General features: G+C 33.9%; 1 protein-coding gene and 2 pseudogenes across 1 annotated transcript; 1 reads left to right on the forward strand and 2 right to left on the reverse strand.

The window, feature by feature from the left end:
- Nucleotides 1-874: 874 nt before the first annotated feature.
- Nucleotides 875-2,127, reverse strand: LOC120120826 (probable WRKY transcription factor 41). The gene is made up of 3 exons (XM_039140361.1): nt 1,823-2,127; nt 1,607-1,735; nt 875-1,517 (listed from the first exon to the last, which is right to left on the reverse strand). The coding sequence occupies exons 1-3, from the start codon at nt 2,110-2,112 to the stop codon at nt 890-892; spliced, it is 1,047 nt and encodes a 348-aa protein (XP_038996292.1). The 5' UTR covers nt 2,113-2,127; the 3' UTR covers nt 875-889.
- Nucleotides 2,128-12,890: 10,763 nt separating this feature from the next.
- On the forward strand, nt 12,891-19,932 carry LOC120120934 (annotated as a pseudogene).
- A 376-nt stretch (nt 19,933-20,308) lies between these two features.
- Nucleotides 20,309-25,061, reverse strand: LOC120120831 (annotated as a pseudogene).
- Nucleotides 25,062-25,415: the final 354 nt, after the last annotated feature.

Raw genomic sequence — 25,415 nt, forward strand, 5'->3', positions numbered from 1 at the left:
CCTTTAAGTCTAGAGTTTGAGCACTTGAGTGTTAGAAGTGTGAGAGCTTAATGTCAAATGATTGAAAGTCATCTTTAAACATATATTGTCTTGTACTTATGTCGGATTAATAAAAAAAAATAATGAACAACGTTCAAATAATAATTATAAGAGTTAATTGCATCATATATACTCAAACTATTACTTTCATTTTAAATTGGTCCTTAAACTTTTGAATATTCTAATTTCATCCTCAAACTATGACTCTCATTCTAAATTAGTCCTTAAACTTTTGGACATTCTAATTTCATCATTAAACAATGACCTTTATTCTAAATTAGTCCATAAACTTTGGAATCTTCCAATTTTATCCCCTATTTAATCCAAATAAGTAATTAATTTCAACCATAGTTTAAAATAAATTTATTTTTTCAAACATATAATAGTATAACATGGCCTAACAATTTTATTAATAATATATGTAATTAGTATATATGTGTAGTTTGGGATAAAAATGTCATGTTCAAAAAGTTTAGGGATCAATTTAGAATGACTATTATAGTTTGGGGATGAAATTAAAATGTTTAAAAGTTTGAGGACTAATTTAGAATGATCGTCATAGTTTAGGGATGACATTGGAACATTTAATAGTTTAGGGACTAATTTAATATGAAGGTCTTACTTTAAGTACAGTCGATGCAATTAACTCTAATAATAACAATAATGTCAAAACTTGTCATAAGAAGAAATTATCTTCCAATCAACAGTAAACTGGAAGAGACTTATGTATTGTACAAAAGCTTCTAGCGAAAAACAAAGCTAGAGTGAAGAGATGCAACCAGCTAACCCGGTCAATGGAACCTCAGTTCTACATCTACCTTTTACTCTTTATTTCGATTTAAAAAAAGAATTAGGAAAAAAATCTCAGGGCATCGAATGGGAAGTTTGGATCCAACTCCACTTGATCGAGTGAGAAATCCAAGTCCATAATTGGAGAGTTGGTGGTTGAAGTGTTGGCTGAAATCAATCCCTTGAGATCGGATTCGGAATTTCGTGTATCGAGAGTCACTCCAAAGTTGTTCGTTTGAGATTGCGAAGCCGAAAAGTAGTTTAACTCAGATGTAGCAGGGGACATAAATGGCGAAGGAAAGCTGCTTAAGATATTGTTGTTATCAAGTACTCCTGAAGATGAAAAGCTATAGTTTTCACTCTTTAGCAACCCGAATGATGTTGAAGGAAATGAAAAAGAATGTGCCAATGCCATCTCTTTATTGTCCAACCCCTCCGTATCGACCCTTAGGCCGTTTCGAAGACTTAAGAGAGACTGCAATTGCTGGGTATCGTTATAGTTAAGGTTGATCGATTTATGTTCTTGTTTGTTTGGTGATGCAGGTGGTGGAACCATCTGGTTTCCATGTGAACATGTGTGAGCTCCCCTGTAAGTGACCTCAAAGATGGTGGGATCTTCATCTGATCTCTGGACTTGCTTTGCTGCCAAACAATCCTGAGTGTGCCGGTACGAGCATCGGTAATAGCTTCTGCAGAAGAATAAAACAAGATTTTTTACTAATCCATATGGTGCTTAGCCAATGATTAGGTCATATTGTTAAGGAAATAGACTAGTAACCTAGGATATTTGGCTCCCAAGATGTCTTTTTGGCCATATTTTCTCCAACTGTAGCCATCATCATGAGTTCCTTCCAACTGGCTTTCACAAGTAACTCTCACGTGATCCGTCCATCTCGGCAACATCTTTCTGCAAAACCCAATCTTTAGCATCAAATGAACTTCATAAATAAGCAATAACATACAAGAAGTAGAACTTGTAGCTTCCTAAATTCACCTCTTCTTTGACACATCTCTGGTATCCTGATTATCCTTATCTAAATCATCACTACGAGGGCTGCCATTCATGGATAGTGGCGACCCCGGCACAGCAGATGTTGCACCCACATTGACTTTCAAAATCTGAAGAGCTTTCTCATAGGAAGATAAAATCTTCTGTACTAACAAATCCGTTGATTCAGCAGAAGCTGATGTATCCAACTGAAACCTTAGCTGTTTCGCTAACTCAAGTCCTTGAATCAGTTCACTCACCAGTGTCCCCTGCTCCCAGTTCCATCTACGCTCCATTTTTTTGTCTCACAGAAAGATATGTTGAAGGATTTGGTTATCAAGAAGCAAAAGCCTTCCCCTAAGGAACACAAGCAGGAGCAGCCGAAGGGACTGGATTAACCCGACTGGAGAAGAGCAAGAAGCAACAACAACCATGGAACTTGGACTGAATGAGAGTTTGATATGTAAACCCAAAACTTGAACTTTTGGAACTTGTTCTTGCTTAGGAAGAGTGGGAAATTTAAAGGGTTTGATATTTTTGAAGATGAAATCGAAAGGTGGGGGTTTTAAAGGGAGAAAAAGGGTTGTTGGAATGTAGAAAGTTTAAAGTTTGACCGAACGAAAACGAGTTCTTCAGCAGAGACGAGTGAGCAGTCTTTGGTCATGTGATGGTCCAAGCTCCAAATTCTGACCAATTCTACGTTTGTAAAAGGACCCATTTTCGTCTGCCCTTATTTGTGGGTTGATAAGAGAAAGTCAGCTTTGAAGCTCAACAGGAGAGTTTGATCAAAGAAATTTCAAACCATATTCCGCGTTATTGCTCTCCCTTTAAGCTTTTATCATATGGTGTGGCCAAATCAGCACTGATTTTTTTTTCTCATTTTAGAAACTATATTAAATATAAACAAAATTTAAAGTTCACAGTTTTTTTTTTAAAAAAAAAACCTTTATACCTTTGATTATAACGAAAATATCTTGTTCGAACTTGGACCGGTTGTTTGTTCTGTACAGGAAGCTGGTCTCCGAGTAGACTGCTTATAATTTCCTCCTCTGCGTACAGGGTTGTCTGTTTTATGGAGTAATAAAATAGAGGGTTGACTTCAGTTGTATACATTTATCATATTTATTTATGATATGGAGTTTGTTAAGCTTTTCCTCCATCAAATGCTATTGGCATATGGAATTGGTTGTCCCCTCCTGACGCTGACGAATTCAGTAATTTAAAATGGATTTCAACTTTATGAATTTAATTTGTGTTCGTTGGGTCTTCAATGTGAAACTGGCAAATTAAATTAAATATTTTTTTGAGTAAATTATTTAGTTAGTCCATACTTCATTTTACTCTATTATGATCGTTTTAAAAAGTATCGTTTGATGTCAATTAAGATAAATAATTAACGATGTAAATGATAAAATAATTTTGAAATTTGTACATTAATATATTTACATTTAGTTATTATTTTAGATAATTTAATAAATTTATCCCTAATATGTCAATTTAATTATAAGAAAACACGATGTTATGCAACATTCAAAGGCGAGATTCGCTAATATTTTATCCCTATATTTTAGATAAAATCGTTTTATAAACTATTTGATTGAGTTTTTTTTTTAAAAATTTAATATGATCCTTTTTTCATTATTTAACATCTACTTTTTCTCTCTTCAATAGTTGTAGGATTAATGAATGGCTATTATGATTAGTTTATATTATATTTTATAGACTCTTCTTCCTCAAAATTATAAACTTTTGTTATATTTCTTTTTCTTTAATGAATCTAAGTATATTATTTCAATGCTTGAGGGCCAAAATATAAATTTGTTATTCCTATAAGGGTAAAGTACACAAATGGTCCCTCGATTATAGAGTACTATTTTATTAAGTCCCTCAATTATTAAAAGTTATAAAATAGTCCTCCGACTATAGAGTGTTGATTTATTGAGTCCCTTGACAATTCAAAGTTACAAAATGGTCACATGTATGTTCCAAACTTGTATTTTTTCGTTAAAACTTTGACGATTGTCTAAGTTGGACGTTAATATGATGACTGAGTTACGATAGTCGTTTCAGATTTTAAGATCAAATTTTATCATCACAATCAACAAATTAAAGTTCAGCTCAGGATATCGTCAAATTTTAACGGAAGAAGACAAGTTGGGAACATAATGAATATTCGAGTGACCATTTTGTAACTTTGAATAGTCGGGAGACTTAATAAAGCAACATTCTATAGTTGGGGATCATTTTATAACTTTTAAAAGTTGAAGAACTTAATAAAGTAATACCATATAGTCGGTGATCATCATTTGTGTACTTTATCCTTTTTAAAAAATAAATATAATATTTAATATTCATAAAATCGAGAGAAGCCAAAATCACTGCCCATCAGTTGACGATCCTTTGCTGACCTACCAGCATGGTAGCTAATTTTTAAAGGGTAAAATATAGTAATGGTCATTGAACCTTTCTAAAGCTTTCATTTAGGTCTCCCAACTTTTAAAACTTGCAATACAATCCTCCAACATTTAGTCCGTTTGCAATATGGTCCCCGATGTTACACTGTCGTTAGTACATTTGCAATATGGTCATTGAACTTTTCAGGCACTTGCATTTAGGTCCCTCAACTTTTAAAACTTACAACATAATCCTCAATTTCATTATAAACCCCAAATTTCTTTTCGATCTCAAATTTCCTTTTTTTGCTTCTCTCTTCTCATTTTTAGTGTAACTTTTCAGTCGGGGATGCATGGGAAATTCTAATCTAACTTTGAATTATGTGCAGGTGTTAACTTGAATAAGAGTCTATTGAGAGAAGACCCAACCGAGGGACTATCAGGATCATCAATGATTCAAGGTGTAATGTTAGATACAAGTCATCTCAGGTGAAGCATAGATGTTCGATGAAATGCTTGTGAGAAAAAAAATGGGGTTAGAAATGAAGAGTTGATAAATACTACTAAGATGAACTAAGTATCATTGTTGAAAGTCACCAACAAAGCTGGAATTATTTTGTATAAATGACATATAATAATTTCTTCGTTTAATCCTTGTGGTTAAAGATTTTCCAACAGGTGATCAAATATAATGAAATCTCAAACAGTGCATTCACCTCTCAGCCTCTTTCGTAACTCAAAAGGCATTATGACAGGGTCAAGTAGCTGCTCCAAATATACTACCCTACCATGATGCATTTCGAGTTACGTGCATGCAAAATTGTCTTATAAAGTTATAATTCAATACAATTCAATTATAAAATTTCCAAAACATGTAAAAAATCCTATTCGTTCACGATATATCAGTTCCATAATCAACATGAACTTATTAAAAAGAATACGAGCTCACAGAACGCCGAAAACCACAGGTCGAATCAATACAATTCCCAGTAAACTAGTACCAGCAGTCTCTCGGATTGAGTCTGATGATTTCACTATATCGATACTCACAACCAATTCCCTGATTTAAAGAAAAACCAAACAAGAAGATCAAAACAAATTAGCCTAGGACCCTCTTTCACTTCTATTCTGATGGATTGAATATCTTTCATAAGGAGTACTAAAAGTTTTTATTAAGAAAAAAGAAAGAAAATTAGATGGTTTGGTTCAAAACTAACACTGAATATCCAAATCATTGACATACAGTTCCAAAAACATAAAAAATTCAACAAAATGCGAGCTGAAAATGAGAAAGTACGAAAGATGAAAAGCTTACTTCCGGATAGCCCAAAAGAGAAAATAAATATCTTCTTGCAAGTGAGGGGGAGAGGCTCAGAAATAAACGCAATCGGTGTTGTGTTCCAACAATTCTTCCTCCATTTTTTCTTTGTAAATAAAAAGACATAACATTGCTTGTGTTTACAATTTTACATGGCGGAAAATTGAAGAACAAAAACCAAACGAGAGTGCATGTGAACGAAAGAGACTGAGAGGTGAATGCGCTGTTTGGGATTTCATTATATTTGATCATCTGTTGGAAAATCTTTAACCACAAGGATTAAACGAAGAAATTATTATATGACATTTATACAAAATAATTATATCTTTGTTGGTGACTTTCAATAATAATACTTAGTTCATCTTAGTAGTATTTGTCAACTCTGCATTTCTAACCCTATTTTTTTCTCACAAGCATTTCATCGAATATCTATATTTCACCTGAGATGACTTGTATCTAACATTACACCTTGAATCATTGATGGTCCCGATAGTTCCTTGGTCGAGTCTTCTCTCAATGAACCCTTATTTAAGTCAACACCTCCACATAATTCAAAGTTAGATTAGAATTTCTCATGCATCCCCGACTGAAAAGTTACGCTGGAAATGAGAAGAGAGAAGCGAAAAATGAAATTTAATATCGAAAAGGAATTTGGGGTTTAGAATGAAATTAAGGACTGTGTTGTAAGTTTTAAAATTGGGGGACCTAAATGCAAGTGCCTAAAAAGTTCAGTGACCATATTGTAAGCGTACTAACGGCAGTGTAATGTCGGGGACCATATTGCAAACGGACTAAATGTTGGAGGATTGTATTGCAAGTTTTAAAAGTTTAGGGACCTAAATGAAAGCTTTAGAAAAGTTTAGTGATCAATACTATACTTGACCCATTTTTAAATTACATTGAAACGCGAGTCAGAGCAACCCTAGTAACCGCGTACTTTCGGAAGATTGGAAAATGGTTCAAGCCTAAACGTTTCTAGCAATTTAGCATCCAACGACCGAATCAACAATGGACCAAGTCCCCAGCCCTTCACAGTTTTTTCCACGTTTTCTATAATTGATACATTAAGGCTTTTATTTGATAAATTTGATAATATTAATAAATAAATACAAAAAATAAAATATTTAACTCCCACAAAATTAAATACAGAAATTGTGGAGGTCGATGGGAACTTGGAATCAAGAAGTTTCATGAACTGTTTCTCGACTTGAGGGAATTCTAAGGATTGTATGAAGTGCATTCATTTATACGTTATCATTTTATAACCATGTTAACTGGCATAACTTACTAGTAAAAGTGGTTAATCTTTATTTTTTGTCCTTAAATTTTAGATAAAAATATAAATCTAATATTTAATTTTAGATAAAATGTCAATTTAATCATTAAACATTAAAGAAAATATTAATTTAACTTTTACCTTTTAAATAAAATGTCAATTTAACTCTTGAATTCATTTGAAATTCTACATCATTGGCCGCCACTCACCACCATCACCGGTCGCTATCAATCCCTATCACTAGTGACTGTTAAACCCTAAAATTTTCAATTATCTCTTTATCCACCACACGTCATATGAGCTTAGTTCTCTCTAGGGGTGTTCAATCAATTAATTCAGTTAACCGATCGAACCGAATTACCTAAAATTTATCAACTGATTTTTTTTTTCTTTTAACCATCAACTAAACTGATTTTTTTTTTGGAAAGTTTTAACCAAATTGAAATAAGTTCAGTTAATTGGTCGATTAACCGAATTTACAAAAAATATATATTATATATTAAAATTTTAATATTTTTGGTTTATTTGATTAATTTGATCGGTTAATTCGGTTAAAATAAAAGTTTAAACACCCCTATTAGCTAAATAATATATAAATAATATATATAATATATTAAATAATTAATAATTTCATTTAATTTGGTTAATTAACCATTTCGACCGAATTAACCGATAATCGAAGTTTAAAAAACTATTAACTTTTAACCGATCGATAAATAAAAAAAACTCGATTTATTTCTATTTTAACCCCTAAATCTCCCAATATTTTATCACATATATCTCGCAATACAATCCATGTTCACTACACATTCCTTTAATCCACTTTCAACCATAGTTTGTATGCAAATTAAAACACTGAATTCAACTGTATAAATAATGAGGGGGAGAGGAAGTTGATAGTTTAGTTTTGATTAGAGTTGATATAAGCCATGCTACTCTAGCTCCTTTTGGGAATCCTAGCCAACACCAGGCTTCCATCTAAGAGTACCACTCAACGCTGTTCAATATAAGTTTGAAAGTCAAATGTCAATAGTTAAAACCCTCTATCTCTTTCCCTTTTGTAAACTGCAATTTATTTTGTACAAAAAAGAGCATCTTTCAACAGCTTGCCAACCACATTGTATTGTAATCGTATCCATATGTGAACAAGCTCTAAATTTTCTATTTTCCTATAGTCGTTAGAATTGTCAACGACGCATTTCTTTTCTCGGTATATTTCATGAAATTGTAAGGATAAAGGGTTTAAGCTTTAAGGCTTGCCACTACAGAGAAAAACGAATAATTTGTAACGGTCTCAATCTGATCTAGTAAAAAACTGAATAAAAAATCATATTAACTGATCGAAATTAATTCAAAGTCGAATTAGAACTAAACTAGATCAACAAACTTTAAAACAATCATTAAATCTATTCTAGGGGCCAAATGCCACACATTTCTAACATAGAGGTTGAATTATGTAATTATACATTATGATAGACTAAAATATAAATTTTAGTCAATTAGGTCTAATAGGTTTTGAAACCATTAGGTCAAGTTTGAAACCAATTATTCGGGTATTAAAATCGAACATTCAATTTTGAAACTCAAAAACCTTTTAAAATTTGGGCATCGAAACGTGCCTTTGGGTTTCAAAACTCAATACCTAAAAATCACAAATAGCCTTTCATAGGCCTTAATAAACCCCTAATTCGTATCTTATTCATCCAATAACTCAAATTGACAACATTTTACACCATCCAACATGTATTAGTTCATCAACAACCAAGGAACGGACAGGTGATTATACGTTCATCTAAGCATCATACAAATGATTAAGAGATTAAAATCAACCTATTAGCTAATTTTGAGAAATTACCATTTTGAACCTTATTTTCTATACTTTACGCATCAATTTACTTCCAAAAGTACTATTTAGCAATTTGATTTATGATAGAGACGTTTATATGTGGTTATCATTTCCTCTATGTTAGGGTTCTAGACTTACTATTTTCATGCTTGCTATGATCTATCAATCAAAATGCCATTTTCTCCTAAATCTATGCACCAAAATATACCAATTCTTGACGAAATATACCAAACATTGTATAATTACAATTTATTCAAATCATGAATATATCAAATACTTGAATAATATAATTTTAGCACGAATCAATGTACTTTAGTGATTAAAGGAATGATTGTTATCTATTAAAGTTTCGATTTTAAGCACCAACGATTGTAGGATATTTGAACGTTCATTGTCAAATGGTTAATAGTTTCTAGAACAAATACTACCACTTGTAATTGATGCTGTGTAAAATGCTATAGCAATAACGCAAGTGCATGTGTTGCAAATTAAGTAATAAAAGTGGTAACGGTTAAGTTACGAGTATCGATACCACAGAGTGCATATGGTTTTCAATAGAGTTTAAAAACATAGAAATGTTGATTGATTGCTTTACGGCTAGAAAATATAATCAAAATGTAAAACACAAGTTCATGCTACATCATTACAGAGAAAATGAAAGGTAAAAATATAAAAAAAAACTCCAAAATATAATTTGTCAAAGACATTGACTTATTTAAAAGTGCAAAAAGTATTAAGGAAGAGAATGATCACTTAGTGTGATTGAAGCAATGTGAGGGTTGTGCGGCTGGCAGTAATGCTTTAAACGTTGCCTATTGAATTTAAACGTGCTTCCATCCACTAAGTTCTTTAGCAAAACAACTCCATGAGAGAATACTTCAAGAATTTCAAAGTTACCAGCACGATCGTAGCTTTCCAGGGAATAATTTCAATCGCGAGTTGAATAACAAGACTTGTTGTCCAGCATGAAATTCCCTTGGTAGAATATATTGATCATGCCACTTTTTACTCTTGTCCTTGTAAATACGTGAGCTCTCATAAGCATTATTGTGAAGCTCATATAATTCATTAATTTTGAGCATTTATTGTTTCCCTACAGCATCGAGATCAAAGTTTAGCTGCTTTAATGCCCACATTGGCTTATGATCCATCTCTACGGGTAGATGACAAGCTTTGCCATAGACAAGATGATAAGGGGACATCCCTAGTTGAGTCTTGTATGTAGTTCTATAGGCCCATAAAGCTTCTTCAAGGCGTTGTGACCAATCATTTCTAGAAGGACTCACAACCTTCTCAAGAATTTGTTTGATCTCTATGTTAGATACCTCGACTTAGCCATTGGATTGTAGATGGTATGATGTAGCAATCTTATGCTTTAGACCATATCTGCTCAATGCTCTAGCAACTTGATGACCAATAAACTGAGATCCTTCATCAATGATAAAAGCACGGGGTATCCCAAAACAAGTGAATATATTCTTGTGAAAAAATTTCAAAACAACTTTGGCACTGCTGTTCGGCAATGCTATAGCTTCCACCCATTTGGAAACATAGTTTACAACAAATAGAATGAAAAGGTTACCATAGGAAGATAGGTATGGACCCATGAAATCTAATCCCCACACATCAAACAGTTCAATCTCCAAGATAGGTTGCATAGGCATTTCATTTCGTCGAGATATTTTACTTGTTCGCTGGCAGCGATCACAATGTTTCACAAAGTTATTGGCATTGCTGAATAGCGATAACCAATAATATCCACACTGAAGTACCTTCACTGCTATGCGCATACCACCAAAATGTCCTCCAAATGGTGCATTATGGCAATGCTACAGAATGCTTTGTTGCTCAAACTCGGGAATACATCACCGCATAAGTTGATCATTGCATTATTTAAATAGAAACGAGTCTTCTCAATGATATTGCTTCACATCACTTAGAAATTTCTTTCGGAGTTGATAATTAAGATCTGGTGGCATCATTCCACTAACCAAATAATTTGCAAAATCGACATACCATGGTAATGTTGTAGCAACTAACATTCATTCATCAGGGAAGGTGTCTGGAGTCGCTACACGATATCCATCTTCGTTACCAGATTCTAATCTAGACAAGTGATCAGCCACTTAATTTTCAGATCCCTTCTTATCCCAAATCTCAATATCAAATTCTTGTAGCAATAATACCCAACGAATCAACCTAGGCTTTGTATCTTTTTTCACGAACAAATGCTTCTGAGCGTAATGGTCAGTATAAACAATTACATTTGTTCCCACTTGTTATGAGCAAAAATTTTCAAAGGCAAACACCACATCAAGCAACTTTTTTCCAGTTGTGTTGTAATTAATATGGGCGTTGTTCATCGTTCGACTTGCATAATGTATAGCATGGAACATTTTATCCTTGCGTTGCCCCAACATTGCTCCTACAACGAAGTCACTAGCATCTCACATCAATTCAAAGGGTAGTTTCCAGTCTGGTGCTATTATAATAGGGCATTGACCAATTTCTTCTTGATTGTCTCAAATGATTTTAGCACTTCAGTATTAATGACAAACTTTCAATTTTACTCCACCAATGAACATAAAGGCTTAACAATTTGTGAGAAATCTTTAATAAACCTTCTATAAAAGCTCGCATGACCAAGGAAGCTTCGTACAGTCTTCAGATTTGTTGGTGGGGGTAATTTCTCAATAACCTCCACTTTCACCTTATCCAATTCAATGCCGCATCAAGAGATTCGATGCCCCAGCACTATCCCTTCTTTTACCATGAAATGACATTTTTCCAATTCAAAACTAAATTGGTTTCCTCACACCTTTTCAAAACAGTAAACAAGTTGTTCAAGCAGCTCTCAAAATCTTGTCCAAACACTGAAAATTCATCCATGAAAACTTCCAAATATCATATCAGAGAAGATTACCATCATGCTGCACTGGAATGTTGCTGGAGTATTGCACAGGCCGAACGACATCTGTCTAAAAGGAAAGGTGTCGTAAGGGTATGTGAACGTTGTTTTCTCCTTATCCTCTAGTGCAATAGCAATCCGATTGTATCCACTATACCCATTCAAGAAACAGTAGAAAGAATTACCAGCAAGGTGGTCCAGCATTTGATCTATGAATGGTAATGGGAAGTGGTCTTTCCTTGTAGCTTTATTGAGCTTCCTATAATCCATACATATCCTCCAACTAGTAGTAGTCACTACATTAATATCGCCCTTCTTTGGAACACACTACACATGATTGACCCACTTACTGTCCGAAAGTAGGTACATGATTCCAACATCCAACCATTTAATTATCTCTTTTCAAACTACCTCCTTCATGGTTGGATTCAATCGGCACTGATGTTTAATTGAGCTACTAGCAGGGTCTTCTAACAAAATCTTATGCATGAAAAGTGAAGGACTAATGCCCTTTATGTCAGCAATGATCCAAGTGATAGTTTTCTATTGTTGTTGCAGCACAATAATCAATTGTTCCTTCTGTGCTACTGTCATCTACGCAACAACAATGACTAGTAGAGTCTCATTATCTCCAAGATAGGCATACTCTAAATGCTCTGGTAACAGTTTCAATTCCAGCTTTGGAGGCTCTTCGATAGAGGGCTTTGGTGCACTTGGAACACACTCAGGCATATCTAGAGATTCTTAGTTCTGCAGATAATTGATGCATCATTCATTATCTATAGTCTCCTCAATTGCTACAACATCATCAATAGTTTTTTCAGTGCTTTAGCAATCATCAAAATTCTCATGGGCAAAAATATTATTCACATCAAGTGAAAAATAATCAGCATTATTACTAAAGTAAGATACATTATTTAACACAATAAAGGTAATATGCTCATCATTTAAATGCATAGTTAATTCTCCCTTTTCAACATCGATTAAGGCTCGCCCTGTAGCAAGGAATGGGCATCCAAGAATGATATAAACTTCCTTATCCACTTCACAATCCAAAATGATGAAGTCGGTGGGAAAAATAAACTTATCTATTTGCACAAGCATATTTTCCACAATACCACTCGGCTGCACAGTGGAACGATCAGCAAGCTGCAGCATGACAGTAGTTGGCCTAGCTTCACCGATTCCAAATTTTTTAAAAATGGATAAAGGCATTAGATTTATGCTAGCACCTAAATCACATAAAGTTTTTCCTACAAATGTATCACCGATATTGCAAGGAATAGTAAAACTCCCTGGATCTTTAAGTTTCGGTGGCAATTGACTTGTAGCCATGGCGCTGCAACCTTTAGTTAGAGTGACAGTTTCAAATTCACCTAGTCGTCGCTTCTTTGATAACACTTTTTTCATAAATTTGATGTAGTTCGACTTTTACTCTTGCGCATCGATCAACAGAATGTTGATGGTAAGTTGGTGAAGTATATCAATGATGGCTTTGTATTGATGTTCCTCCTTTGTCTTTTTAAAGTGTTTTGGAAAAGATGGAGGCAATTTCTGTTATTGTGGCTACAGCATTGAAATTGGCAAAGTATCAAACTTAGCAGGTGTCGCTATCGGCAATGGCTCTGAATTACTACACTGACCTACATCTGATGCTATAGAGCGACCAATAGGTGGCTCAGGATCAACTTATTTACTTTTTCATTTACCATGCTTTGGAGCATCCTCATCTTTTTTTTCTAAGTTCTCCCACTGGCTCTCTAATCCGTATTCCATTAGTAATCACAGGTAAGGTGTTTATGCTTCAAAACATTTTAAGTTGTATATTTTGTTTCAGATGCAGTTCTTAGTACAAGGTAAAGCTGGTCACAATGCACCGGTTTTCAAAAGATACCGTCAGAAGGCGGAGTACTTCATGTGTTCGTTGATCGGAAAGGGTAGCTGGAACATTCAGAAGACTCCAGGTGGTTTGATTTTTCGAGAGAGATGAAACAACATGCAGTTTGTGACCAGTGCTTCGTTCTTGGACACTGTATGTCAAAACGATTTTTTTCTTAAAAAAATTTAATTTTTAAAATCTGATTTTTAAAAGATATCGTTTCGAAAAATTTGTGACTTTTTAATAATAAAAAGTGGTTAGATGAGTCACCACCAATATTTAATTAGAGTGTGGTTGGGCTCCCAAAACGTATTTGATATTTTAATAAAATATTAATTTTAATTAAAACAATAAATTTGCAGTATGTGTTACCAAAATTCGAGTTCTGGAGTCGGTTACGTGTAGGGAAGGATTAACACCCCACATCGCCCTAAATCGGTACCTAGTCGATTAATTAATTATATTTGCAATAAAATTTACGAGTTCGAGTCTAATTTAATTTGAGATCCTCTAAAAATAATATTCTTTGAATTTTTGGCCGAAATATGATAATATTTAATTATTTCATATCGAGAAGAATCGATCTCTCATACCTTGAAGCAATCCATTCTTACTCTAATCGAAATAAAGAAACATTAAAATTACATTCTAAAGTTAACTATTAATTCAAAATACCAACACCTGAAATAATTTTAAGAGTGAAAACGATAATATCTAATTATTTCCAATAAAGAATAAATGATCTTTTGTGCATTAAAACAGTCATTTATTACCCCAATTGAAATAAAGAGATATTAATATTTTGTCTTAAAATTCAATATCGATTCGAGTAAAAACGATAATATCTAATTATTTCCAATCAATAATAAATGACCTCTTATACCTTAAAGCAATCATTTATTGCTCCAATCGAACTGAAGAGATATCACCATTCCATCCTAAGAATCAATGTTAATTTGGGAGAAAACGTCAATATCAAATCATTTCCAATCGAGAATAAATGACATCTCATACCTTAAAGCAACCATTTATCACTCAAAACGAAATAAAAATATATCACTACTCTCAATATCATTTCGAATGTTATTATTTTGAAAAATCTATTGGAAAACACATGCAAAAATAAAATAAAATTAAAAACATATCAAGTGATTAATTAATTTACCAATATTTAATGAGAATAAAGATGTTCAATTATTTAAATATCTCGAGATGAGACCTTAGATTCGATCTAACAGTCTTTTCTTGATGAATTTAATTAAAAAAACATGATATTTTTCCCAATCCCCAAATTTTAAAATGAATTCGATTTAATTTGTGTCACTAAATGGGATGGTCATTCATTTTAAAATTATCGAAAGTTATTTTCTTATATGTTAAGACAACCACTTTACGACAATATTAAAATGATCGAATATTACTCTTAGTCAATTTATTTCGATTCGAGTCAAGTGATGCTTATGAGAGTATCATGAAAAATTAATTAGGAATAAAATGAACTAACATGCAAGCAACATGCAAAAATTAAAATAAAAATATGACTAAAACATAAACAATCAAAACATCATGCCAAAATTAAAACAAAATAAAGTATACAAGTGACTAAAATGAGCATTTTCAATATTACGTGCTAAAATTACAAAGAAAAAAAATAAATAAAACATAGGGACTAAATTAAAATAAATTAAAGGGTAAAGTATAGTAATGGTCACTGAAATTTTTTGATGCTTGCATTTAGGTCCCCTAACTTTTAAAACTTGGAATACAGTCCTCCAATATTTAGTCTGTTTGCAATATGGTCCCCAACATAACCGATCGTTTGATGTTGTTACACTGCCTTTAGAAGAATATGGCGTGGAAGTGAGATCATCGTTTGCAACTATGAAAATTAGGGTAAATTATATAAATGGTCACTAAACTTTTCAAGTGCTTGCATTTAGGTCCCCCAACTTTTAAAACTTGCAACACAATCCTCAATTTCATTTTAAACCCTAAATTCCAAAATAATTCAATTATATTATAAACCTTAAATTTTAATATACTTTAATTTAGGGTTTAGAATATAATTGAAGTATTTTAGAGTTTAGGGTTTAGAATGTAATTAAAGTGTTTTGGAATTTTGAACATGAATTTGCCATTTGACAGTGTTTACTTCAATTTGTTTAACTGTTTATATCAATTTTGAATAACAATATGCATTGATTAAACATCCCGAAGAGCAAAATGGAAAAAATTTCATAACAAAATGTAATATTTTTTCTATTATCATTTGCATCAATTTACATCCAAATGTTACCATATATCATGGTATATGGTTTGACAACCATACCATATCGACTAAGCCACTATGTCATATACAAAAAATGACCATATATCATGGTATATGGTTTTGGCAACCATACCATATTGACTAACTCACTATGTCATATACAATCATCTCGGGTGAAGCATAGATGTTCGATGAAATGCTTGTGAGAAAAAAAATGAGGTCAAAAATGCAGAGTTGACAAATACTACTAAGATGAACTAAGTATCATTGTCAAAAGTCACCAACAAAGCTGGAATTATTTTGTATAAATGGCATATAATAATTTCTTCGTTTAATCATTGTGGTTAAAGATTTTCCAGCAGATGATCAAATATAATGAAATCTCAAACAGCGCCTTCACCTCTCTGTCTCTTTCGCTCACATGCACTCTCGTTTGGTTTTGTTATTAAGTTTTCCGCCATGTAAAATTCTAAACTCAAACAGTGTTCTGTCTTTTAGCTTTTTATTTACAAAGAAAAAATATAGGAAGAATTGCTGAAACGCAACACCGATTGTGTTTATTTCTTAGCCTCTCCCCTCACTTGCAAGAAGGTATTTATTTTCTCTTTTGGGCTCTCCAAAATTAAGCTTTTCCTCTTTTGCACTTTCCCATTTTCAACTCGCATTGTGTTTTTTGTTGAAATTTTTATGTTTTTGGAACTGCATGTCAAGGATATGAATATTCAGTGTTAGGTTTGAACCAAAACAATCTAATTTTCTTTCTTTCTTCTTAATTAAAACTTTTAGTACTCCTTATGAAAGATATTTAGTCCATTATAATAGAAGTGAAAGAGGGTCCTAGGCTAATTTTTTTTATCTTTAGTGTAAAGTGCCATCTTTAGTGTATTTTTTGTATATGGCATAGTGACTTAGTCAATATGGTATGGTTTCCAAAACCATATACCATGATATATGGTAACATTTGGATGTAAATTGATGCAAATGATAATATAAACAATAATACATTTTGTTATGAAACTTTTTCCATTTTGCTCTTCAAGGTGTTTAATCAATGCACATTGTTATTCAAAATTGATATAAACAATTAAACAAATCTCAAATTTATATTGAAGTAAACACTGTAAAATAACAAATTCATGTTCGAAATTCCAAAACACTTCAATTACATTTTAAACTCTAAATTAAAGTATTTTAGAATTTAGGGTTTAGAACGTAATTGAATTATTTTGGAATTTGGGAGTTTAAAATGAAATTGAGGACTGTGTTGCAAGTTTTAAAACTTGGGGGACCTAAATGCAAGCGCCTAAAAATTTAGTGACCATTTATATAATTTACCCTAATTTTCATAGTTGCAAACGGTGATCTCACTGCCACGTCATCTTCTTCTAATGGCAATGTAACGGCATCAAATGGTTGGTTACATTGGGGACCATATTGCAAACAGACTAAATGTTTGAGGACTGTATTGCAAGTTTTAAAAGTTGGAGGACTAAAATGAAAGCGTCAAAAAAGTTCAATGACCATTACTATACTTTACCCTAAATTAAAATTGCATGGACAAATTAAAATAAAAAATATATATATTCAGATTCGAAATAAAAACTTGAATAAACTTCAGGGACTATTTCATAAATATTCCATTTTTTCTAGCCCAAAATATACATTCGAAATAAAAGAGGGGAAATTACTAAATTATTTCATCAATATTTTAAAAAAATAAAGCAGTCACTACACATGACTAAATTCTAAAAACACGCTAAACATAAATGGACTAAACAGAAATTTAACTAAATAATATATAACATGCATAAAAGTGGGTAAATTACAAAAAAGTCCCTACAGGTTACTAACATGTAAAAACACGGCTAAACTAGGGGGACTAAACAACAAATAAACTAAAAATTATAAAGCACGAACATAAATGGGTAAATTATAAAAATAGTCCCTACACATGACTATTTTGCAAAAATGCGCTAAAAGTTAAGGGACCTATGCGTGATTTCCCCCAAAATTTTGCCTATATATACAACTTTTTATTTTTTTTTCATTTGCAACCGATTTTTGAAAAAGAAAAGGGAGAGTTCTCTCTTCTCTCTCCTTTTTCTTCGGTCGACCCACTGTTGGCTGCCTTTCTACGCTCCCAACAGCCGGCCGACCATTGTTTCGACTTGCCGACCATATCTATACTCCTAGACACTCATCATATCCTATAGCTACCTAAAATATTCCCGAAAGATCCCCAAAGAGTCTCGACCCTTCGGATCTCACACACTCCGACCGCCGTGAAGGCGAACCGACCCTCTAGTTTGATTCCCCTACCCAAGGTAACTGTGGATCTACTCTCTTCCCCTCTGTTTTTTTTTCATGCAAAGCTTCGCTTTTTTATTTTTTGTTTTTTTTACTCTTATTCGAAACTAAGAGAAAATAAAAAAGAAAAAATACCTCAAAGTTTTCTAATCTTATTGTTTTTTACTTTTTGGAAAATTGAAAAGGGATGAACTATTTTTACATTGTTTTGTTTGAGTTTTATACTCATATTACAGTAGGTATTAGCCCTTAAAAATTCTTCTGACATTTTTTGGTATTTTGGTGACGGTGTGTGTTGTGTTGCAGGGGATGAGCTGCTGGCAGGACAAAGTGGTATGCTCGGTTGGTGGTGCAGGGGTGAGGCATCAACATGGGTGTTGCAGTTGAGTTGGTGTAGAAGGGACGATGTTGGCAGAATACGGGTTTGTGTTGGATTATGGGTTGCTTGAATTGGGCCCAAGTTGCTTGAATTGGGCCCGAGTCTTGAGTTGTAACTGGGGTTGGGTCAGTTGGGTCTTGTAATTTAGACTTGCAGAAACAACAAAAAAAAATAAATATAATATAATATAAAGATAATAATAGAAATAATTATAATTAGATAATAATACTAATTAATATTAATAATAATAGAAATAATTATAATTAGATAATAATACTAATTAATATTAATAATAATAAAATTGACAAGATCCCGGACGAAAACAGGTGTCGACACTCTCTACTTTATCTTACTTCCTCTAGAGGAAGCTTGAAGTGTGCCGGCAATGTTGCACCATCCCAGCTTCTTTCTTTCGCAAAATCTCAGGTGTTTATCGATCTCTTCGCAGAATTAAATCTTTACATTTTTTTATGAATGGTGAGCTGACCCAGTTCAGCCTTCTTGGAACAAGTTTTTTTTTTAATGTTTTGCAAAGTTGAATTCTCAGGTGGATTACCTTCTTGGAGACAATCCAAGAGCTACATGCTATATGGTTGGTTATGGAAACAATTACCCTCGCCGAGTTCATCAGCGAGGTTCTTCGATTGTTTCAATCAAGGTCAATCCTAAATTTGTTTCCTGTCGACAAGGTTATGCCGCTTGGTGTACGAGGAAACCAAGTGATCCTATGATAACTTCGCTGGCGAAAGAAACAATTATGAACAAACAGAGCCTGCTACCTATAACAGTGCTCTCCTTGGCATTCTGGCTAGACTAGCTGGAGGTCATGGCAGATATAACCAACTCCTTCCTGGTATATTAATCCAACATTCCCATTAAAATTTATGGTTTCAGCCATTTTCAAGTTCTCACATATTCGATCAATCATGAAGATCATGACCTTGGCTTTCCCTGCAGTGGCTGTGCCAGCATGTAATCCAGTCATTGCCAAACCGAAACCAGCATCCAAGCCCGAATTCACTCCGACTCCTTGCATGTTGTTTCTGTTTGAATTTATTTACATTGGTTACAGAATGTTTTATTCTCGTCTCATTATAATAGGCCATTACATGACAAGATAATGCTTTGGGATATTTGTTTTGCAGCCTCATCTTCTAGTCCAATTACCATAAAGCAGAAGATGACAAATTCCTGGAATGACAAGGGGAAAACATACTACAGATATTCCACTGTAGTGACCAACAAGTCTCAAAAAACACTAAAGGATCTCAAGATTTCTATATCAAAGCTTTATGGTCCTATATGGGGTCTCACTAAGTCTGGAACTTCTTTTGTTTTCCCAAAATGGCTCAATGCTTTACCTGCCGGAAGAGTCTCGAGTTTGTATACATCCATTCTGCTTCTCCTGCTTATGTCTCAGTTTCAAGCTACAATTTTGCCTAAGAATGGAAGACATTGCAAGGACAGAAGAGTAAAGTTCCACATGGTTTCTGGGGTTGTGGTGTTAGACCTGTGCAGCTATACAAAATGCAGTCAGGGAAGGCTTTTTTAGAGGAGAAATAGATAGGGCTGAGAGACGGTAAAATGAGTGAAAATTGAGAAGTAAACAAGTGACTTCTCAATATGACTGCAAGGAATCTGTTTTTATTTCTAGTTACAGTTACAGAGCAGTAGCTGATGTCTTTTTCTTTCTTCTTCTTCTGGTGTTGTAATGCTGCAAGGTTAGCAGCATTTTACATTTTCAATATAAATACAGTTTACAGAACAATGACCGCAAGGGAAATAAATATTTATTATTATAATTAATAAAAACAGTTGATATTTTCAAATGAATCTAATAGCTTACTATAATTTGAATGAAATAAATATTGCTCATATGTTAACATGGAGCAACAGCTTCACCTGATCGATGACATCTTGAAAGAGAAGGAAATGCATGTATTTTGTCAAGCATTTGGCTTGTTTGCAGTCTTGTACATGTTGTCAATCACACTCAGCATCCAAACGACGTTGATCGTTTTCACGCTCAAGCCAAATATGACAAATGAAAAACAGCTACATACCTGATAATGCTTAAGCAATTGAGGCCTTTTCTTCTTATACGTTGCGGTGAGAAGGTCGCGTTCCATGTCAAATGGCACAGGGTCAAGATGGACAGCTTTTACAAATTCAAAACCTTTCAGCTGAAACCAAAAGGAATCGATTTAGTATGGAAAATGTGTTTGCTTCAATAGTTGTGAAACTAAACCTGTCGATTAAGAGAATCGGGTTGGTTTTCGATCGAATGAAAAACCTTTTTCTCTTTGGCAATCGTTACGAGCTCCTCAAATATGTACTGTCTAGCCTTGGGATTTTGACAGATGGAATCGAAATCACCACTTACAGAATTCACAGCAGCCCAGGTTTCAAGTGCTCGCTTATTGGGGTTAACGACAGCAACCAGGAAGGACTCAAAGCCGTTCCCATAAATCTAGATCTGAAATCAATTAAAGACAAAAAAAAATACTGTCAAGTTAAAGCACTTGAAAGGGCCAAACAGAAACGTACAAGACAACCAAAGAATGATACTGGAAAAAGAAAATTACCGAATCAGTAACAGACGAAAGACCATAAATATTCTCCAGATTCTCAACTGCAACATATTCCACTTGTGAAAGTTTAAAAATGTTCTTTCTATCAATAATTTTCATACTTCCATTTGGTTGCCACTCACCAATATCCCCTAATGCCCGAAAATGATGAAAGGACGTCAACATTGAGAAAACTTAATAGAACCTTAATTTTAGAAGAGGAAAGAAATTAGCAGACCTGTGTGGAACCACCCATCAATCAATACTTCATTAGTAAGGTCTTCACGTTTATAGTACCCCGAAAATAGTGTCTCCCCTGATACAAATTTCCCCACTTGGTGTGCTTGCAAGAGCATCATATCCCATTTCAGGAACAGATTCTAGGTGTATATCTACGTTCGGAACTGGATGACCTACGGTACCGAACATCAACAATTCATTTGGTAATGAGACAAAAGTACCCGCATAAGTCTCAGTTAGACCTACACTCGGATCCAAAAAGAGTGATCAATGTTCAAGCTACTGCAAGTGTGCTAATTTCAAAAGATGGTAAATACCATATCCTTGCAGAACATGACAACATGCAACCACTCGCAGGAACTCTTCCACATGAGATGAAAGAGGTGCTGCTCCAGATAGAATAAGCCGCACAACACATTCCCTCCCAATCCTTTCTTTACCTGAGAAATTATAAATGTGAATGAGACTCGAATAGACGACCGATTCTAGTCAAGAGGCAAGGACCCTTATGTGGATTGTATAACAAGGAAGACTTTAATCACCTTGTTGAATACAACTTTGTCACAAATTGAAGATGCATCTTCATGTTTACTTCCCTTCTTCATCTTACCAAATTTGCTGTAGGAGTTACAGTAGATGTTAGAACCAAATACCAACACAGAAAAAATTGTAAATCAACTGCCATAAACAATTTTGTGAAACTAAAGCCAACAAACATTTATTCTATTAAGGTAACAAAGCAAACCACAGTCAGAAGAAATGCAAGGACAAAATGCAAATGAGTATGAAGTTTAAAGCCCAAAAGGATTGAGATTAAAGGCATATCCCATGTTCTTAGTACCAGATGGGTCTGTGGAGGTGAAATTAATTTCCCTGTTAATTTCAACCTCTTTTCTGCTCATTATATTTTACTAGCAGTCGGCAGACACAATAAACCGCTTTACAAAAGCAAACTCAAAAGTGAATGCAACTCACTATGAGTAAGCCACATTAAACAACTTCCTTCTCAGTAAGCTTCCACCAGAAATCTTCTGTAGTAAACCTGAATGGATTCTGTCTATCACACGAGGAACGGCACAGAAGATAGTTGGCTTTAGCTCCCCAATATCTTCAACCAATAGTTTCACATCCTGAAGACGCAACAAATAAGCAAGTAATAGTTTCAACAAGCTCTTATATGATATCTTCTTACAATTTCAAATAATCCTACTCACCCCACGCCAGAATCCTATTGCAGCACCTCGAGAAATAAAAAACTCCTCAATCACCCGGTCAAAGATATGTGCAAGAGGAAGATAAGAAAGATATACATCCTTCTCAGTCAACTGTAAGATTTCTCAAGAAACAAACAATTGAGAGAGAGAAAAGCAATAAAGAAAAAACATGTCAAAATTTTGAGTCGGGAAAAAAGACAGGTAAAACGAAATGACAGCTGAAACTACTTGTCTTGGAATCAAAAAGTTCAGTGAAAATATCACCTCTTCATTTACACTCTCTAGCAGGGGTTTCATCCCTGCTATAAGAGTAGCAATACTACAATTTGAAATCAAAACTCCCTTTGGATCACCCGTGGTTCCACTAGTATACATTATCGTGCAAATATCACTTTTCGTTTTCACTGGTAGATCAAAATTTTTATTTTCTCCCTGCAAGAATCATACATCAGAACTTAAACCAGAATTAGTCGTCACCTACATGTTAAAATGCAGCGATTGTAACTAATGGTTAATAAGATAATTAAACAATTACAAAATAAGCATGACATATGGTTATCAGATGATACTAGACCTGACAATTCATATATCAGTGTTATGTTCGTGTATTTTCTCGTGTCATAATCGTTAGCTAAAAATTACAAAATAGCTTCAGCAGTATTTAACTATTTCTAACAAATTCAAGAGAATAACAGAGCAAATGCCTACCAATTTCAAAAATTCTTCCCAAGGATATATTGCCAAACCATGCTTTTCAGCTTCAGCTTTCTGCTCGGGTGTTACCGTCCCAAAGCTAACAATTGCTGCGTGGCAAACGTACATGCAAAATTGCAGAAAAAATATTTCTTACACGACCTTAAAATTAAATAAAAAAATAGATGACATACTTCGCAAGTATTCAGATGCCTTTGGAAATGTTTTAAGCAGCTGAAAATGCAAAGCCAAACCTTACATGAGAAAAGGAACTATTTGTGCAATAACAAATTCTTGGATTAAAAGAGAGAAAAATATCTTCCCTATTAGTTCTTAGGCAATCCAAGGATTCGAATTATAGATATTAATATGCTTACCTCGTTTATCTTTTTTTCTCTACAAGTGCTATTGAAACTTCAGCATGGCATATGATAAACTCCAATGCACCAGAACCTATAACATAGATGAAAAAGGTTCAAACATTCATAAAAAGATGCATGCTATATTGAGATGCACACATTATCAACAGAACTTAAATGTTTCAATATAACAGACTATCGCCATATTCAGATATGGAGAAGCCTACATGACACATAAAATTGTTGTCTGCAGAAACATGTGATTAAACAAAATTCAAATCATTATTGATAACATATACCTAAAGTGTCATACAAGGGGACACAATAGAGCCCATAAGCATTGCAGGCCTGTATCGATGTTGCTGTATTAGTAAACATTTTGGGCAAGAAGAATTACAACTGCAAAGAGTATGACATCAGTGTAACTAGAGATGTTTAACATGCCAATCAGATATAAACAAGCAAGAATAATCATACCTCCATGCTTATTACCCACTCTGGGCAATTGGCACCAAAAATATCACATTTTCCTCCCTAAAAGCATTGAATAAGAAGCATAAAATTTGTAAAATACAAATAGCATGTGACCGTGGATGATGATCACAGAATTAGTATTTTCGTTGCAAAAGTTTCGTCGATAACGTTACAGTAAAAAAAATGTTAGAGCGTTACTTTCTCAACACCGCAGCTCCGGATGGAATTTCCGAATTTCATTACAGTGTCATAAACTTCTTTGTAGTTTGCCACACGTATTCTCCAGCCTGAAGTTAAAACACAGCAATTTAGACGCACAAACTACAAGGCAGAGGCAGCAAACATAACAAAAGCAAAAGCAACAGAGAAGCAAAGAATAGAAGACACTGCAGTGGCAGAGCATACTTTCCCGTTCAAATTCTGCCGGCGACCAACCATGGGATTATCAGAATATTTCTCAACTGACATTCTGCGAGGAGGGGATGAAATGCGAGTTATATTACAGTTTGACAACAAGGTCGATCCATCCACATTAGCAAAATTTGAATCTCCAAATTATATAAACACCGAAACATCGAAATAATTACTACTATTGAACTTTTTTTTTTGGTTATTCACTTTTACAGTCTTGAAAGAAATACAGAGCTTTCAACTATAATCATGGAGATAACGTGATCTCGTTATGTGTGAATGTCAAATTCAAGTGTTTCAAATACTAGACGTCTGATAATATAATTAGATCTTATAATCTCTCCCATGGCCTCCTCGGATTCAAACTTAAAAAAGATAATCAAACATTTAAAAAGAAATCAAAGGAACTTCTAGAGAGAAGAAAATTTTCCAAAGTCATCAGATATCAAACAGGGAAAAATAAAAGTTAAATATCCATTCATGTTTTCTTGGCAACCAAGCAAGAGCTTAAATATAAAAGAGCAAAAATAGAAATCGTAACTGGAAAATGTCCCAACAACTCTCCAGTCCAGGAACCGGAGCAGGGAAACCACTCTCCGCAAAACAACTGCGATAAACAGGACCGACTGACGGCTTTCCATCGGCGGCGGCCTTCTCTTCCTCTACTTTTATAACATAACACTTGTCAGACATTTGATCAAATTCTAATGTTCCAATGATTCATCCACTATACACACTTTGGATGCTACAGTTGTCACTTTTCAGAGAGAGAAGATGTCTATGAGTGGTTGGATGTAATTTAGTAATAATTTAATGAGATTATTTATCATTGAAAATAAATTATCTAAAAGCTATTTTTAATTTTGGAGAAATTATTTTAGAAGGCCCCTATAAATTTCTAATATTAAGTTAATGATTAGTTTTACTTAATGTTATTAAAACCGGACCGGACCGGTCGGTTCGACCGGTTGAACCGTGAACCGGTGGCCTGTCCGATTCGGTTAACTCCCAAAATCGGATTAGCATAGAACCGGTAAAGAACCAAAAGAACCGGCTGAAAACC

The sequence above is a fragment of the Hibiscus syriacus genome, unplaced genomic scaffold (genome assembly GCF_006381635.1).
Source record: "Hibiscus syriacus cultivar Baekdansim isolate YM2019G1 unplaced genomic scaffold, ASM638163v2 tig00110348_pilon, whole genome shotgun sequence".
NCBI lineage: Eukaryota > Viridiplantae > Streptophyta > Magnoliopsida > Malvales > Malvaceae > Hibiscus > Hibiscus syriacus.

Bases quoted from the DNA above. Each gene is read 5' to 3' on its own strand.
- LOC120120826 (XM_039140361.1), bottom strand. From the start codon at position 2,112: ATGGAGCGTAGATGGAACTGGGAGCAGGGGACACTGGTGAGTGAACTG. The intron at 1,736-1,822 runs GTGAATTTAGGA...TGGGTTTTGCAG, and splicing joins AGAGATGTGTCAAAGAAGAG to AAAGATGTTGCCGAGATGGA. The intron at 1,518-1,606 runs GTTACTAGTCTA...ATTCTTCTGCAG, and splicing joins TTGGGAGCCAAATATCCTAG to AAGCTATTACCGATGCTCGT.